This window comes from Chenopodium quinoa, unplaced genomic scaffold, assembly GCF_001683475.1.
Source record: "Chenopodium quinoa cultivar QQ74 unplaced genomic scaffold, ASM168347v1, whole genome shotgun sequence".
Lineage (NCBI taxonomy): Eukaryota > Viridiplantae > Streptophyta > Magnoliopsida > Caryophyllales > Amaranthaceae > Chenopodium > Chenopodium quinoa.
The window spans coordinates 1611111-1626691 of record NW_018743787.1 but is presented as its reverse complement, the minus strand read 5'-3'; the positions used below and the strand labels follow the sequence as shown (position 1 = coordinate 1626691).

The following is a 15581-nucleotide window of genomic DNA, read 5'->3' as shown; positions in this document are numbered from 1 at the left end:
TAATTTAGGTGGAGATTTATTTTGGAGTACGGCAGTACACTCTACAGTGAAAGTCATTGTCTCTACCTCACTAATAGAGCTTTTTCTTGTTAATATTTCTTTTATAAATTTTTCATATGAAGGAATTTGTGTGATTAATTCAATAAAGGGAACTGTTACCATAAATCTTTTACCATCTCCAGGAACTTACCAAACTGCTTATCCAAGTTTGTCTTCAAGTGACGATTAGGGAATGGATGTTTTATAACTGGCTTTGGAGAATTATTGCTCTTATCTGGAGTGGCCACCTTCTCTAGAGTCGTACCCTGCAATGTAGAATTAGATATGTTAGTACTATGCTTTAGCCCTGCAGGGCTATTAGCTACATCGTCAGGTTTCATGGAATCAAGATTAGCGTTATTTAATAAAACAGGTTCATCAACTCTGGGCATAGGGGGCCCTTCATAGTTTGAACCACTCCTTAGAGTAATTGCATAGGCTTGATCCGTAGGCCTGGTCGGCTGTGCCGGTAGTTGGCGGGTTTGTAGAGTAGGGGAAAGTTGCGCAATTTGATTATCTACAATTTTATTATGTGCTAGAATTGCATCAATTTGCGCATCTCTACTCTTCATGTGCTTCTGCATATTAACTAGCATCGCTCTAATTTCTACCAAAGAGGGGTCGGAAGATGAGGAGGGTTGTTGTGGTTGGTTTTTCTTGCTAGCATTGGGATGGTAATATTTCTGACGTTGTTGTTGTGGCGCCTGCGGCTCTTGTGGTGGTGGATTTTGAACATTAGTAGTCCGGTAGGAAAGGTATGGATGATTCCGGTACCCAGGATTGTAGGTGCTAGAGTATGGGTTATTCTGCCTATAAGCTTGAAAGGCATTAACTTGCTCCACGGAACTCCTGCAATCTTGTTCCCAATGACCTATACTACCACAATTTTCACAGAAAGACTCATTAGCATTATTATTAATTGCAGAAACATTAGCTACATTAGCAGTGTTAAGATTATCTAATTTTTGGAAAATAGAGGTCAATTGAGCTAGTAAAAAGGATACAGAGTCAAAACTGTGCTTCCCCTTGTTAGCAAAGCCTCTAATATTCCCATATTGGGAATTATGTATCGCCATATCTTCAATAACCGAACCTGCATCATCAACATTAAGATTCATAAATCTACCACTAGTTGCAGAATCTAAAATTATTCTAGATGAATTTCCAATGCCATTGTAAAAGGCTTGGATTAACTACCATTGTGCCAAATTATGGTGGGGGCATTCTCTTTGTAGGTCCTTGAACCTCTCCCAATCCTCATATAAAGATTCATCGGCTTCTTGGCAATGTTTTGAACCGCACTCCGCAGTACGGTTGTTCTCTCAGCATGATAATACTTTTTATAAATATTCAAAACAAGAGTTTCCCGGTCAGTTATACCTAGTGCAGTTCTATTTAACCCATTAAACCACAATTTAGCTTTTCCAGTTAAAGAGAAGGGAAAGAGAATCTCCCTGATTTGGTCTTGTGTGACCCCGGCTTGCCTGATGGTATTACAGTATTGACAATAGTCGGCAATGTGAAGATTTGGGTCTTCACCCTTGGCTCCACTGAATTGCTTCCTCTCTATCATCGTTATAAATTGGGGTTTAATTTTAAATTGTACCACATCAAAAGCCGGAGTGGGAATGAGATGAGGAAAATCTGTAAGCTTTGGTTGTGAGTAATCAATAAGCTTCTTTGGAGTCGTCATCTCTGATTCTGGATCTGATGATACCTCTGAATCGCTTGAACCAGTTGGAGGATCTTGGTGATTATTATTATCACCAGAGTCTGCCAAGATTTGCTTATAAAGGTTTTTCTATCTATGGATGGAACGTTCGATCTCAGGATCGAATGGGATGTACCTTGATTTGGAACACCTGGGCATAAAAAAAAAAACTAAAAGAAAATATGAGATTTGCCTCAAAGAACTAACGTTCTCTGAGACAAAAAGAAATAACCTAGACTACAAAAATAATCAGAAATAAAAATAAAACCGTTTTCCCGGCAACGGCGCCAAATTTTGACAGGGTAAAGTCGTATCCCCAAATCAAAAGTAATTCCTAAATCCTCTAACTAATGTAGATAGGGAATTAGGGTCGTATCCCAAGAGAAACGAGTCTTTCTATTCCTAATTAACTAATGTAATCTAAATTATAAAGTAATGAATATGTGAAATTGAATATGAAACTAAACTATGAAAATTAGGAGTAGGGAAAAAACAATGAATAAAAAGATCTAGGGCATAGGTTCACCGATAAATAATATTCCCGGGTATATAATAATCATTCATCAATGCATACATTAATCAGATTATAAAGGGCTTTCGCTACGTATTATAATCACAAAATTAATTTACCGGTATTAAATCTCATCTTTCGAATCTCGACTTAACCATTTATAAATTAACCTGCCTATTGAAACTATAGCTAAACATCAATTCTCATCTGTCGAATCTCGAATCAATATTGTCAAACTCATGCATAAAAGATCTGGCCTAATGTTGTCACAGAGCATAAAATCAATCAATAGGAAATTAATCTAGCATTGACAATTAACAACAAATAAATTACCCCTTCATATTATTTATGGATCCCCACATACCCTAGAAATAGAACTACTCACACATAATAGGAACTAATGTAATCAAAGCAATAAAACAAGGCATGATGAAAGGAATAAAATAAACAACTATGATTAAGGGAAGAGAAATAATTACCAAATAAATCTGGAATTAAGAATCAAATAACGAACCAAGTATAAGAGAGAAAAAACTAATCTAAAAGCTAAGTAGAGAAAGAAAATCTAAGAAAATAATTCAGAATGAGTAAAGTAGAGTAAAGAGAGATGCTAAAATCGTTTTACGGAGGAGTATTTATACTCTGTACAAATCATAAAATAAAACAAACTTAAACGACGCTAATCGTCTCCTAACAATAACACGCACCCGATCAGGCGAGGCACCGCCCGATCGGGTGCGCCTTTTTCCTCCAAGGTAGAATCTCGTGCCCGGTTGGGCGCGTCACCGGGCGCCGACCTTACTTCTTTCGCCCGGCCGAGCGCGCCTCCAGGCGCCCCTCCATGTGCCAGCTTTTTTGGTTGGGCGGCTCTCTTAGGCCACTAATTGGACTACGTTTGAGCTCCAATTCTTTTGGCCAATCTGGATTTCCTCTTCGGGTCTTGAATACTCGGTCCAAACGCCCCGGTATCACACATACTGAGCCCTTAAACACCGGTTCGATGGCTCTAACCGGCCCTGGGCAACAAAAACTGGTCGTGTTTCTCTAGTGATCATATTTGCTCTATAATATCTCGGGAAAATGCTCCAAAAGTTCAAATCCCTACAAAAGTCAACCAAATCTACGAAAACACTTGAAAAAACCAATTAGTAATAAAAGTGTTTCTAAAGAGCAAAAAACACTACTAATTATGACCAAGGGACGGGGGTAAAATATTATATAACATAGACACATCAATGGGCGACACTGTGAGAGTAATGTTTGTTGGGGATGATGAGGGTGTGAAGAAGCCGACTTTGGTTGCGCAAAATGTCTTCCCTGCTAAGGATGTTTATCCTTCTAATCTAACGAAGGAGGAAATTCAAAACATCGCCACTATTGCGTGATTTCCTGATGGAGTAGTGGTGAAAATCCCATCTTCTAGGGAGAGGGCTGACTGGATTGCCCCTGGGTGGGTGTGTTTATTTGAGTATCCCTTTGTGATTGGGAATACTTTCCCCTTCTCTCCCCTTATTCACCAATTTTTGTCTAGGGTGAGGGTTTCACCTTGTCAGTTATTGCCCCAAACTTGGAGGGTTTTAAGAATTCTTAATTTGCTGAGTGCGAAATTGGGTATAAAGCTTGATGTGAGGGATTTATGTTATCCTTACACCATCAGGACCATTGGTAAGGGTCGGGTCAATCTTCTTTTAAAAGATGGTGTTGGCCCTTTGGTGACTGACTTGGAGAAAGTGTTTGATAAGAAGTGGTATCACAGGTTTTTCTTTGTGACGGTTGATCCGTTGGGTGATGATTGTGATTTTTTTATTAACACTTTTGAGGCTGAAGGTATTGTATTTTCTTGCTTTTCTGTGTTTTGCTTTCCTTCTTTGTTGATTTGGGCTTATTTGCTTGATGGTTGCAGTGAGTAAGTTGAAGCAACGCTCTCAGTTCCCATCGCTAATTGATAAGTTGTTCGAATTGAGTGCGGACGAGAGGTCTTTAATCAAATTGACGAAGCTTGAAGCAGTTATCCAGATCAAGTCTCTGGACGATTCTGATTCTGAGCAAAAGGTTGCCCCTGCTATGTCTCAAGGTTTGTTTTTCATTTTGCTGTGTGGTGGTGTTGTTGTTGTGCTAATCTTTGTAGTTCTGCTTGTGGTAATGTTGTTGTGTTTGTTGTGATGTTATTATAGATTTAGTTGGCTTCTTGTTTGTTTGTTCTTTTTGAATCATTTATGTACCTGGTTGATTTTGTTGTCCCTGTCCTTCTTATACTTCTCATACCTGTTGTGTTCCTTGCTGTATTCCTTTTTGAATCTATCATGTTCCTTATAGATACTTCGTGATCACTAAGGTCTCATGACATCCTTAGATCGTCCTCTCTCTAAGGTTGTCTTAAATCTCGCTCTTCTCCTCAAACTTCTAAGAACGTCCCGTTGAAGATGGTTGTTCCAAAGAGTGGTCCTCCTCTACCTCCACCTTGTACTAACCTCAAGAGGAAGCTGGAGATGCCTATTGACGTGGATGCTGCTGACTTCTCTTTTGAATCTTTGGCTCCTCATGTGGATACCTTGCTCTTTCCATCTTTCAAGGATCGTCAGTCCTCGCAGACTTTTGCTGACTTTTCTCAAGAGGCTAATGTGTACTCTTTCCAGGTATGGTATACTCCCAAAAAAAATTGATAAAATGATATTACCAGATTATACAGTCTTACCTAATGGTATGTTTTTGTAGAGTCTTCAATCTTGCCTAGGTGTATTGGGCAAGGTATCGAAATTCACTCGGGTGTATGATGCTATGAAGAAGAAGCGTGATGCCCTATCTGACAAATACAAGGCTGCTACTGATGCGCTGAAAGCTTAACAGGCTAAGCACAAGGAGTGCATTGCTGAATGAGATAAACTGAAGAGTACCTTGAAGGAGGCTGGGAACGAGGCTATTGATGCTGCAATGTATTACTTTGGCAAAGCACGTCTTAAGATGATGGAGGAGTATCAGCAAGGAAAGCATGAGGCTTGGAACTATGATGCTGATAAGGTTGCTTTTGAGAAAGCGTTTTCTGAAGGGACTGCTGCTCCTGGCTCGTTGATGTTAAGCTTTGTTGATGAAGAGGTGAACTCTCCTCATAATAATGAGGTTAAGGATGTCCCTGAAAAATTGAAGCCTGTTGCTTAGGAGGTGGTCCCTATTGATAACATGGGGGAGAATTAGTTTGAATGGTGTTGCGTCACCTTTTCGTTCTGAACAATATTTAAATTTCTTTGAAGAATGTTTGTTTTTACTGCCCTAGTGCAGTTGGATATTTTATTTTGTTTTTGTGCTGCCTTGTTGTAGCTGGATGATTTGCTCATTTTGTTGCTCTTTGCAACTAAGTAATCTTACTTCTTTTGCTATGTTGTGCTTGTGTTTCTTACTGTATCACATTTGTGTTACAGTTGTAGTATGGATGTAATATTGCTTAAATGTATTTGCTGCTAGTGTTTTTTTGCTTTGTGGGGATAATTGATTTGTTCCTTGCAGGGATAGATAGTCGTTGTCTTTTTATGCTTTGTTGAACTTTGTATGGCAGCGTAGCTGTTGTCCTTGCAAAACAGAATTGGGTGAGGGGTGGCCGTGGGTTTTCCCAATAGCCCTCCGATGCCAAAGTCAGTACTCGTAGTAAATATAAATTGAATTGGCAAAATATAAGTGAAGCGGAGTACCTTCCATGCCGATTTTGGCTGTTGGAGATTTTTGTTTTTTTCCTGTTTTTCCTTTTTTTTTTTTTTGCGTTTTTGCTTGTTTTTCTATTTTTTTTTTTATTTTTTTTTTTGAAAAACGAAATTTTAACGATAACTACATACCTTTGCTCTTAAGAAATGATAGAGCTTTAAGTGTGCTGTGTTCCAGCTTCTTTGTACCTCTTTTCCTTCTACGCTCTTGAGTCTGTAGGCTCCGTTACCTACTACCTTGATGATTTCATAGGGTCCTTCCCAGTTGGGCGCTAGCTTTCCTGCGTTTACCTCTCTGGTATTTTCGTACACCATTATGAGGACCTAATACCTTAATTTGAAAACTTTCGCTTTGAAATTCTTGTTAAAGGACCTTGCTACTTCTTGCTGGTAGGCTTCCATCCTAATTCTTGTGTCTCCCCTTAGTTCCTCTACCATGTCTAGGTTATGCATTAGTTCAGCTTGGTTCCTTTCTTCTGTCATCAACCCGTACCTTGATGTGGGGACTTCTACTTCTGTTGAGATTACTGCTTCGCATCCGTACACCAATGAAAAGGGGGTGTGACCTGTAGCGCCTTTTGAAGTTGTTCTGTCTGCCCACATTATGTTGGTTAGTTCCTCTACCCATTTCCCTTTTGCTCCTTCTAACCTTTTCTTCATGTTACCTTTTAGGACCTTATTGCTTGACTCTGGTTTTCCATTTGCTTGTAGGTATCTTGGTGTAGACGTGATAAGGGAAATATTCCAATCTTTACAGAACTTTGTGGTTCTGTTGCTGATGAACTGGGACCCGTTGTGTGTTATGATCTCTGCTGGTACTCCAAATCTGCTTAGGATGTTCCTTTTGATAAATGAGATGACGTGCTTATCCTTGATTTCTTTGTACGCTTCTTCTTCGACCCATATTGAGAAGTAATCTATCATTGCTAAGAAGTACACTCTCTGTCATGATGATGGAAGTAATTTTACTATGTCCATTCCCCACTTCATGAATGGCCAAGGTGTCAATGTTGGGTGCAACCCTTCAGATGGCTTGTGTGTTAAAGGTGCGTGTTTTTGGCATGCTAAGCATTTCTTGGAAAATTCTCCGGCGTCCTTTCTCATGCTGTGCCAATAATATCCCATTCTGAGTGCTCTGTTGGCTAGGTTTCTCCCTCCTGCATGATTTCCGCATTCACCATTGTGTAGGGACTTTAGGACTTGTTGTGCTTCTTCTTTTTCTAAGCTTCGTAAGAAGGGAACTGCTACAGACTTTTTGAAGAGTACGTTGCTGATTAGGCATTACTTTGAGGCTTTTAAGGCAAGTTCTTTGCCTGCCACTTTCCTGCTGGTACTGTTTAGTCTAGGAGGTAGTCCTTGAGAGGTTTCATCCAGCTACTTTCTTCCTTCCCTTTAGGATCTGTTTGAATTTCGTAGACATTCATAGTTGACTCCTTTTCTATCATTAGAGATAATACGTGTACTAGGAGGATGGCTCCAAATTTTTCAAGGTTAATAATTGACCCCAAGTTTGTCAGGGCGTCTGCTTCAGTTATTAAGTTTTTGGGTACCTGGTCTATTTTTAACTCCTTAAATTCCTTAATGAGTCTTCTTGTTACCTCTAGGTAGGCTATCATCCTGGCGTGCTTTGTTGCGTATTCCCCATTGATTTGATTTACCATGAGTAAGGAATCTGAGCTTACCTCTAGATGTTGTATCTTCATATCTCTTGCGACATTTAACCCTGTGATTAGTGCTTCGTACTCGGCTTCATTGTTGGTGGCCTTGAAGTTACACCTTACTACTTGTGCTATTTTGTCTTCTTGTGGTGATGTAAGCACCACTCCTAGGCCTACACCGCGTATGTTTGTTGCGCCATCTGTATGGAGTGTCCATTTCTGTGTAGCCTTTTGCTCCTATATGGCCAATACCTCTTTCTGTGCTTCTTGCTCAATGGCTGGGCTGAAGTCTGCTACAAAGTCTGCCAGAGCTTGTGACTTGATTGCGGTTCTAGGCTCGCATTGTATATCGTACCTGCTTAGATGTAGGGCCCATTTCTCCATACTTCCTGCATTTCTGGCTTTCTCATGATGGCCTTGATGGGGTAGTTGGTTCGTACTCGTATAGAATGGCTTTCAAAGTATGGGCGTAGCTTTATTGAAGCAGTAACTAAAGCTAAAATGATTTTCTCTAAGGATGCGTAGCTCATTTCCGCACTGAGTAAGGTTTTGCTTACGTAGTAGATTGGAAATTTCTCTTTGTCTTCTTCTCTGGTTAGGACAGCGCTAACCGTCCCTTAAAATACTATGAGGTACAATTGAAGTGGCTCCCCTTCTTTTGGTTTAGAGAGTAACAACAGGCTGGCTAAGTATTCCTTTAACTTCTGAAATGCTTTGTCGTGCTCTTGTTCCCATTTGAATTCCTTATTCTTCTTTAGGACTTCGTAGAAGGCTCTGTTCTTGTCTGAAGATTTCGTGATGAACCTGTTTAAGTGCTGCAATTTTCCCTGTTATGCTTTGTACATCCTTCTTTAATTTTGGTCGTTCCAGGTCCAGGATGTCTTTGACTTGATCTGAGTTGGCTTCAATTCCTCTATGCGTTACCATGTATCCTAGGAACTTTCCTGACTGAACTCCGAATCTGCACTTTTTAGGATTTAGCTTCATGTCGTACCGCTTCAAGATGACGAAGGCTTCTCTAAGGTATTTTACATGATCAGCTACCTTCTTGGATTTAACTACCATGTCGTGTATGTAGACCTCCATTGTGTTCCTGATCTGTTACTCAAACATCTTTTTCACCAGCCTTTGGTATGTCGCTCCTGCGTTCTTTAATCCAAAAGGCATTACCTTGTAGCAATAGATTCCTTGACTAGTGATGAAAGCGGTTTTCTCCTGGTCATCTTTGTGCATAAGGATTTGATTGTACCTACTGTATGCGTCCATGAAAAATAGAAGCGCGTGCCCTGCTGTTCCGTCTACCATGGCATCAATGTGAGGTAATGGGAACGGATCTTTTGGACAGGACTTGTTGATTTCTGTGAAGTCAACACAGATTCGCCATTGTCCGTTCTTCTTTATGACCACAACTACATTAACAAGCCATTCTGGGTACTTTACTTCTATAATCTTTCATGTCTTCAATAGGTTTTGGATTTCCTCATTGATGATCTTGTTCCTTTCTGGCGCAAATTTTCTTCTTTTCTGCTTTAGTAGCGTATGCATTGGGTCTACGTTCAGTTTGTGGGTGATCACATCTGGGGGGATGCCCTTCATGTCTTCGTTAGTCCAAGCGAACGCATCTTTTTCTTTCTCTAAGAATTCATAAATTTGTTGACGAAGATCTGAATTCAATTCTTATCTTATCCTCACCTTCTGATCTAGGTGGTTATGGTTCAGCTGGACTTCTGTGGCTTCTTGTTCTTCAGCTATAGTAAACTTCTCCTGGCCCAGCTGACCCTCTGATTGCTATGCTTAACTCTTCTCTGTAGATGTTTCCTTTAGTGCGATCTTTTAGCATTCCTTGGCTTCTTTAGGGTCTCCTCTGATTTCATGAATACCCCATCTAGTAGGGAATTAAATGACTTGATGGTACGTGGAGGTGATGGCCTTCATCTCATGTATCCATGGTCTACCTAGAATCATATTATATGATGACAAAGTGTCGATCACCGGGAACTTGACTTGTAAGTTGACCCCTTTTGGATAGGTGGCTAATGTGATCTCTCCACTTGTCTTCTTGGTTTCCCCACTGAATCCTTCCAGCATTGTTGACTTGTTGATGATGTTCTTCTCGTCGATGTTCATATGTTTCAAACTATCAAACATGATGATGTTTGCGGAGCTTCCGTTGTCAACAAGGATTCGCTTGATCATACAGTTTCCAACCGGGAGTGAAATCACTAGGCCGTCATGATGGCCTTCTACTGCATCGCTTTCTTCAAACATGATGGGGAAATTCATTTTTTACCTTTCCCTACTGTCAGGCTGATCTTTATCGCTGTTAAGTATGTTAAGCCGCATACTTCTGACCCTCCTGATATGGAACAAATAGTTTTGACAATTGGAGGAGGAGGTGTGGGACCTCCTTAATTATATTCTCTTTCCTTTCCTTGAGCTATGGATCTGTCTGATAGAAGTTATTTGAGAAACCCTTTCTTCAACAGGTAAGCAACCTCCTTCCTGAGCGCAACGCACTCATGAGCTTTATGACCACTATCTGAATGGAAGTCGCACCATCTTGACGGATCCTTCTTTTCTCCAGGTCCATCACTCTTTCTGGGCCATATCTCCCATCTTGTTTAGGGTCTTAATTACTCCTGCAAGGTTAACATTGAAACAATATTCATGCAATTTAGGTGGGAGTTCAAGATCTTCCCTCCAATCTAAGAATTCTCCATCGACAGCTTTGACTAATCATTCATCAAAGCGAGAACGTTGATACGGCTTGAATCGATGGTCTCTTCTGGGAAAGTTGTTACTCCTTCTTGACTGGCGATCTGGCTCTGGGGTCTTTCTTGCATAGACATCCTCTAAAAATCTGACTTGAACCATAGCTTTGGCTTGCACATCCTCAAAGGTCATACAGGGATATTTGGTCAAGTCACTTTAGAGCTCACTATGGTCTAGCAACCCTCTTCTGAATGCTTTGATTATTGTAGGAGCATCACATTTGTGTATCCCAATCTTCTCCCTATTGAACCTCCATGTTAAGATAGTCCCTTAAGGATTCACTGTGTCTTTGCACAACACGGTACAGATCTGAGGATTGCTTCTCGATTTTTCTACTACTAGCAAATTGGATCTTGAATAGATTCACCATTCCTACAAAAGATCAAGTTGTCCCATTATCTAAATTAATGAACTAAATTAGGGCTGGACCTAATAATGTTGCTCCAAAGCCTTTGCACATTATGGCTTCTCTGATGTCTCTAGGGATTGAGCTTGTCATCATCTTCTACTTGTAGATGGAAACGTGCTCATCAGGGTTTGTTGTTTCGTCATACATGGCAATGTTAGGCGGGCGAACCTCTTTTGCACTTCTACCATGGCGATCTCTTCTGAGAAAGGAGATTCTATATAGCCATCCGCTGCTTCATCCTCCATGGGCTTTGGAACTTTTGGGATTTTGGCGATCATGGCCTCAAAGGCCTTGAGGTACTCCTTAACCACCTTCTCTATTTTTCCCTCTTCGGTTCCTTCCTACCTGTTCTTCTTGAGGGTTCTTGCATCCTGAAAATCTAGGTCCATGGGCGTTTCCCTGCTGTTTGATCCTTTTTTCCCGTTTGGGGTGTGAAAGGTTCCGGACATATCAAGCTGCATGGCTATGCTTTTGGTACTCTTTCTGGTGTTAAAGGTTTTGGATGCAATTGATTGTATTTGGATGCGGAGGGTTTCATTTTGTTTGGTGAGACTGGTGAGTTTGGCTTCGGTTTGAACCTTTTTTGCCAATAGTGTTTCAATTTGGCTTTTCTGCTGGTCTAAGGTTTGACGGAACGATTTCATTCCTTCATTGATTTCGGCAATGGTGAAAGGTACTGGCTATCCAGTCATAGTGATTGTCTTGGTTTTTGCCGAATTGGTAGGTTAATTGATTATCAGCCCCACGGTGGGCGCTAAATTGTTTAGGCAAATCTCAGCTAGGACATCTAAGAATTTGCTAGGTTTTGAGGGGTAATAACAATCATTCCACCAATAACATATAAAGCAATTTAGAATGATAACAAGGTAGTAAATAACCAATGAATAAGCAATAAGTATTCAATAACATCAAAGAGACAAGTTTAGAGATACTATACTGAGTAAAGACAGGCTTCCTTGTTCAGCAGGGATACAGATCCGTAGACAAAAGTAGAATAATTAGCTTATATTGAAATGTGAGTGAGTGTACATGAGTGTTATAATGTCTAGCTTTTCCTATTTATACCTAGGAACCCCTAAGGTAAAAATTTTGCGTATAATAGAAAATGCAACTTGAGGTAGCTGTTAAGCCGCTTTTGAATAAATAACTAAATAACTTAGAAAATGATACTAAGAATTTAGATTTTTATTTTTGTAATAGCATGCCTAGACAACGAGATCACGATCTTTCTACTCATGGCTGGCGTCAAGCTTTTCGAGAGGACACACCCACAGTTCTTGAGGGCATGGACGACGATGCCTTAGAGACGGAGCCTCGCCCTTCTTCGAGTAGGGGTAGGTGGATTCCACCTCCGTGGACACCAGACGAGTTGGTTTTCTGTCGTGAGAACCACATTTCTCACCGTCCACTTGTCGGCATAGTCGATGGCACGCTTCGCCATCATGGATCCAGAGCTAAAGATTTGATTCCCCGTCTATATGGGATTATCATGAGGGATCCTGTTACGAACTCCTTGTGGGAGTCTGCTGGTTTAGGAGCTTTTTATTCAGCGGTTGTAGGATTTCCCAGCCCCCGAGGTTGAGACGTATGTAGAACACACACGTTTTTCAGAAAAATCGAAGGTAATTGAATGTGAGAAGAGCAATAAAGCCACTGGAAAGATTTCAGGAATGCCATGGCACGGCAGAATCTACTGTGTCACGGTGCTAAACACCGCGTGACAGTGCCTAGCGCCGTGACACGGCAAGCTCTGCCGTGGCGCGACAGTCAGGAAATCTAACTGGTGCCTCTGTTTTCTTCCTTCACGACCAGGTTATCCAATTTTTCCTACGGGATAGGCCTGAAATACGACGTTAAAACGTCTAAGCATATGTAAAAATGCCAATTTAATCATAGGAATATTTTCAAGAATCTTTCAAGTCTCATCCACTCATTTTAATTAAATATCGATCACTCAAATCGATAAATAACAAAGAATCGAGTCGCCAAATTGTAGGCATCGTTTGAAGTGTGCCTAGGTTAAGCATGTGTGAATATGCTTCGCACTAATAGGAAGTGGGAATTGACATAATACGATTAGGGACAAGGAAAGTAGGGAGCCGCCAACAAGTTTTTAAGGAACTTGTAAACCGTTCACGGATCATAAAAGGCAACCACGATTAATGGACAACGATAGGCAACAATGATTGACCTATGATGGTTACACCCAATTCATAATCCATGATATTACTAACTCCACATGGTTCAGAACCACGAAAGGAGGACTTGAGATGATGGTACGAAGTGACTTATGGAGTCACATTAGCCCGCATTGGCCTCTACTCGATTATTATTATGAAAAGTGATTCCTTCGCTCTCAAAGGCATACAAATAAAAATTCAATTTGATCCAAGCTATTATTATGCTAAATTGGTTAAATATTAATGCAATACATAATTCTAAAATATCGTGATCACTTGAATTAAAAACAATATTAAAAAGGAACCTAAACCGGTTATCTAAATTATCTATTAGGCGTGATTTTCAATTACATATTCTCTTTAAATATGCAATATGGTGATCATAATAATAATAGAATAAGTATTAATATTGGAAGCAATTCAACAATAAATATCGTTAGTCAAATCGAATATAAATTAACTTAATCATAATACTAGAAATATTAAAAATAAAATAAGTAATTAAATTAATTAATTACCCACATTTCGCGCGTTCCATAAAATTGCTACATCATGAATAAATTGTTAGTAACTTTAATAAAAAATATAAATCAAATGAGAATTAAATTAAAAAAATGTAGATTTGATTTGGTCCATACCCTCCGTCAATTGTACCTTTCAAGCCTTGGTTTAAGGACGGAACCTCAGGTTAAGTATTGACTCCTTGGAGTGCTTAAGGGAAGAAAGGTGTAATCAGGAATATATGGTTAAGGCTTAGAATATGGGAGAAAGAGAATAGATTGATTTTTTGTTTAAAAGAGATAAAGAGAGCAGGATTTGGTTTCGGGGAGACATTTTTAGGTTTCTACAGTAGGGAACCTCACGTTGGATTGCGGCCGTAATAAAAATGCATTCATATTTACGTTCATAATTGATCATATCAAAGGATCTCCAATTCTCATCCTTATCCATTTAGAGCTAAGCTTAGGGGCTTGATCCCTACATCATTAGCTTACCCTCCATAAAAATGACAGAAATTTTTTTTTTTTCTACGTTTTCGAGTCAAATGCACACATAAGTCATCTATATATCGAGTCTCATGAGTCAATACTTTGCACACACAAGTCACAATCGAGTTGAGTCGACCTCGAGTTGGTCAATCACATTAAGTCAAGTTTACACCTTGAGTCATGTCAAGCCACGTGTGTCAAAACGCTTTGAGTCGAGTCATGACAAGTCATATGTGTTAAAAACACATTAAGTATTATGCAATGAGTCGAGCAACACTAAGCGTAAGGTAAACCCTAAAAAAAATATGAGTAAAGTCCTATAGTCCAAAATATAAATGCAGGTACAAAAGATTTGAAGCAAAAGGACGCAAATGGCTTAGCAAATAAACTAGAATCGACCTAATCGCATTTATATTGAAGATAAGCCTAATTGAATAAGCACTTCAAGATTTCGATCAAGAAACTCGTTTGAAATGGATTTTTGACAGAGTTTCAAGGCATAGGAAACTATCACTTCCAAAGAGAAAGCAAGCAAGAACGTTCCCGGATTTTTTGAAAAACCACGAATATAAACGCATGAAATTCTTCCAAGATAAGAGGAGTTTGAGAAAAACTTACATGGATTGGTAAATTATAGATGAAGAGCTTTAATTTGCAAAAGATTTGACCGAATTTGGTTGAAAGGAAACGACCAAGTTGAAGGTTCAGAGCGAAACTGAAATCGAGCAACAAACAGCAACAACAACGACTCCAACGACAGACGAAAAGGTTGTCACCATGCGCTAAAGCTCGTCGCCTGGCGACAAAGAAAAATCCTTGCAACAGCGTGTTTCGGCGTGTGCTGGTGCGGCTACAGGATATGTGGCCCCCATAGATGACTATGCGGACCTTATGCAGCAATTTCAGGTTCCTTGGTATGCCAGTTAGCCCCTATAAGCAATTTGACATGATTTAGTAATAGGCTAAATTACAATCATAATGGGTGATCGACCTGATAAAAGATTGTCTCACTTAGCTTAAAGCACCTAAACATTGGCTTATCGCAAGCACCGACGTAATGGTTCACAAGTAGCAAAATGCGCCGACGTATTGGCACCGCGGTAATTTCATCAAATATCACAGCAGCAAAGTTCAAGCGAGCTTTATGGATCAACAAGAGTTTGTCTTCGGTAATTTTCCTCAAAATATTATCACAACAACTGAGGATGACTTCAAGGAAAGTTATCTTCGACTGCGTTCCTTAGGATGTGGAAGGTTGTCAAAAAACATGAGGATGGCTTCAAGCGGGGTTATCTTCGACGGCGTTCCCTACGATGTAGAAGGTTGTTAGAATACTAAGGATGGCTTCAAGCGAAGTTATCTTCGACGGCGTTCCCTAGGTAGTGGAAGGTTGTCAGAAAATAGGAGGTGCCTTCAAGCGAAGTTATCTTCAATCGTGTTCCCTAAGATATGGAGGATGGTCATAAAACAACGGAAATTAAAGGAAGCTACAAGCGTGGTAGTCTTAGGTGGTATCCTCTAGCTTGAGGAACATCGTCAAACAAAATCGGTTACTCCAGAGACTTGTGCTCGACGATGCAAGATACACATTTCTTAACTCTTTTATCTGTTTCAACTAAC

At 39.9% G+C, this 15581-nt stretch overlaps 1 protein-coding gene across 1 annotated transcript; it reads right to left on the bottom strand.

The window, feature by feature from the left end:
- Nucleotides 1-9507: 9507 nt before the first annotated feature.
- LOC110684932 lies at nt 9508-9894 on the bottom strand. Its single transcript, XM_021861373.1, has one exon. It carries the CDS (start codon nt 9892-9894, stop codon nt 9508-9510), a length of 387 nt encoding a protein of 128 aa, XP_021717065.1.
- Nucleotides 9895-15581: the final 5687 nt, after the last annotated feature.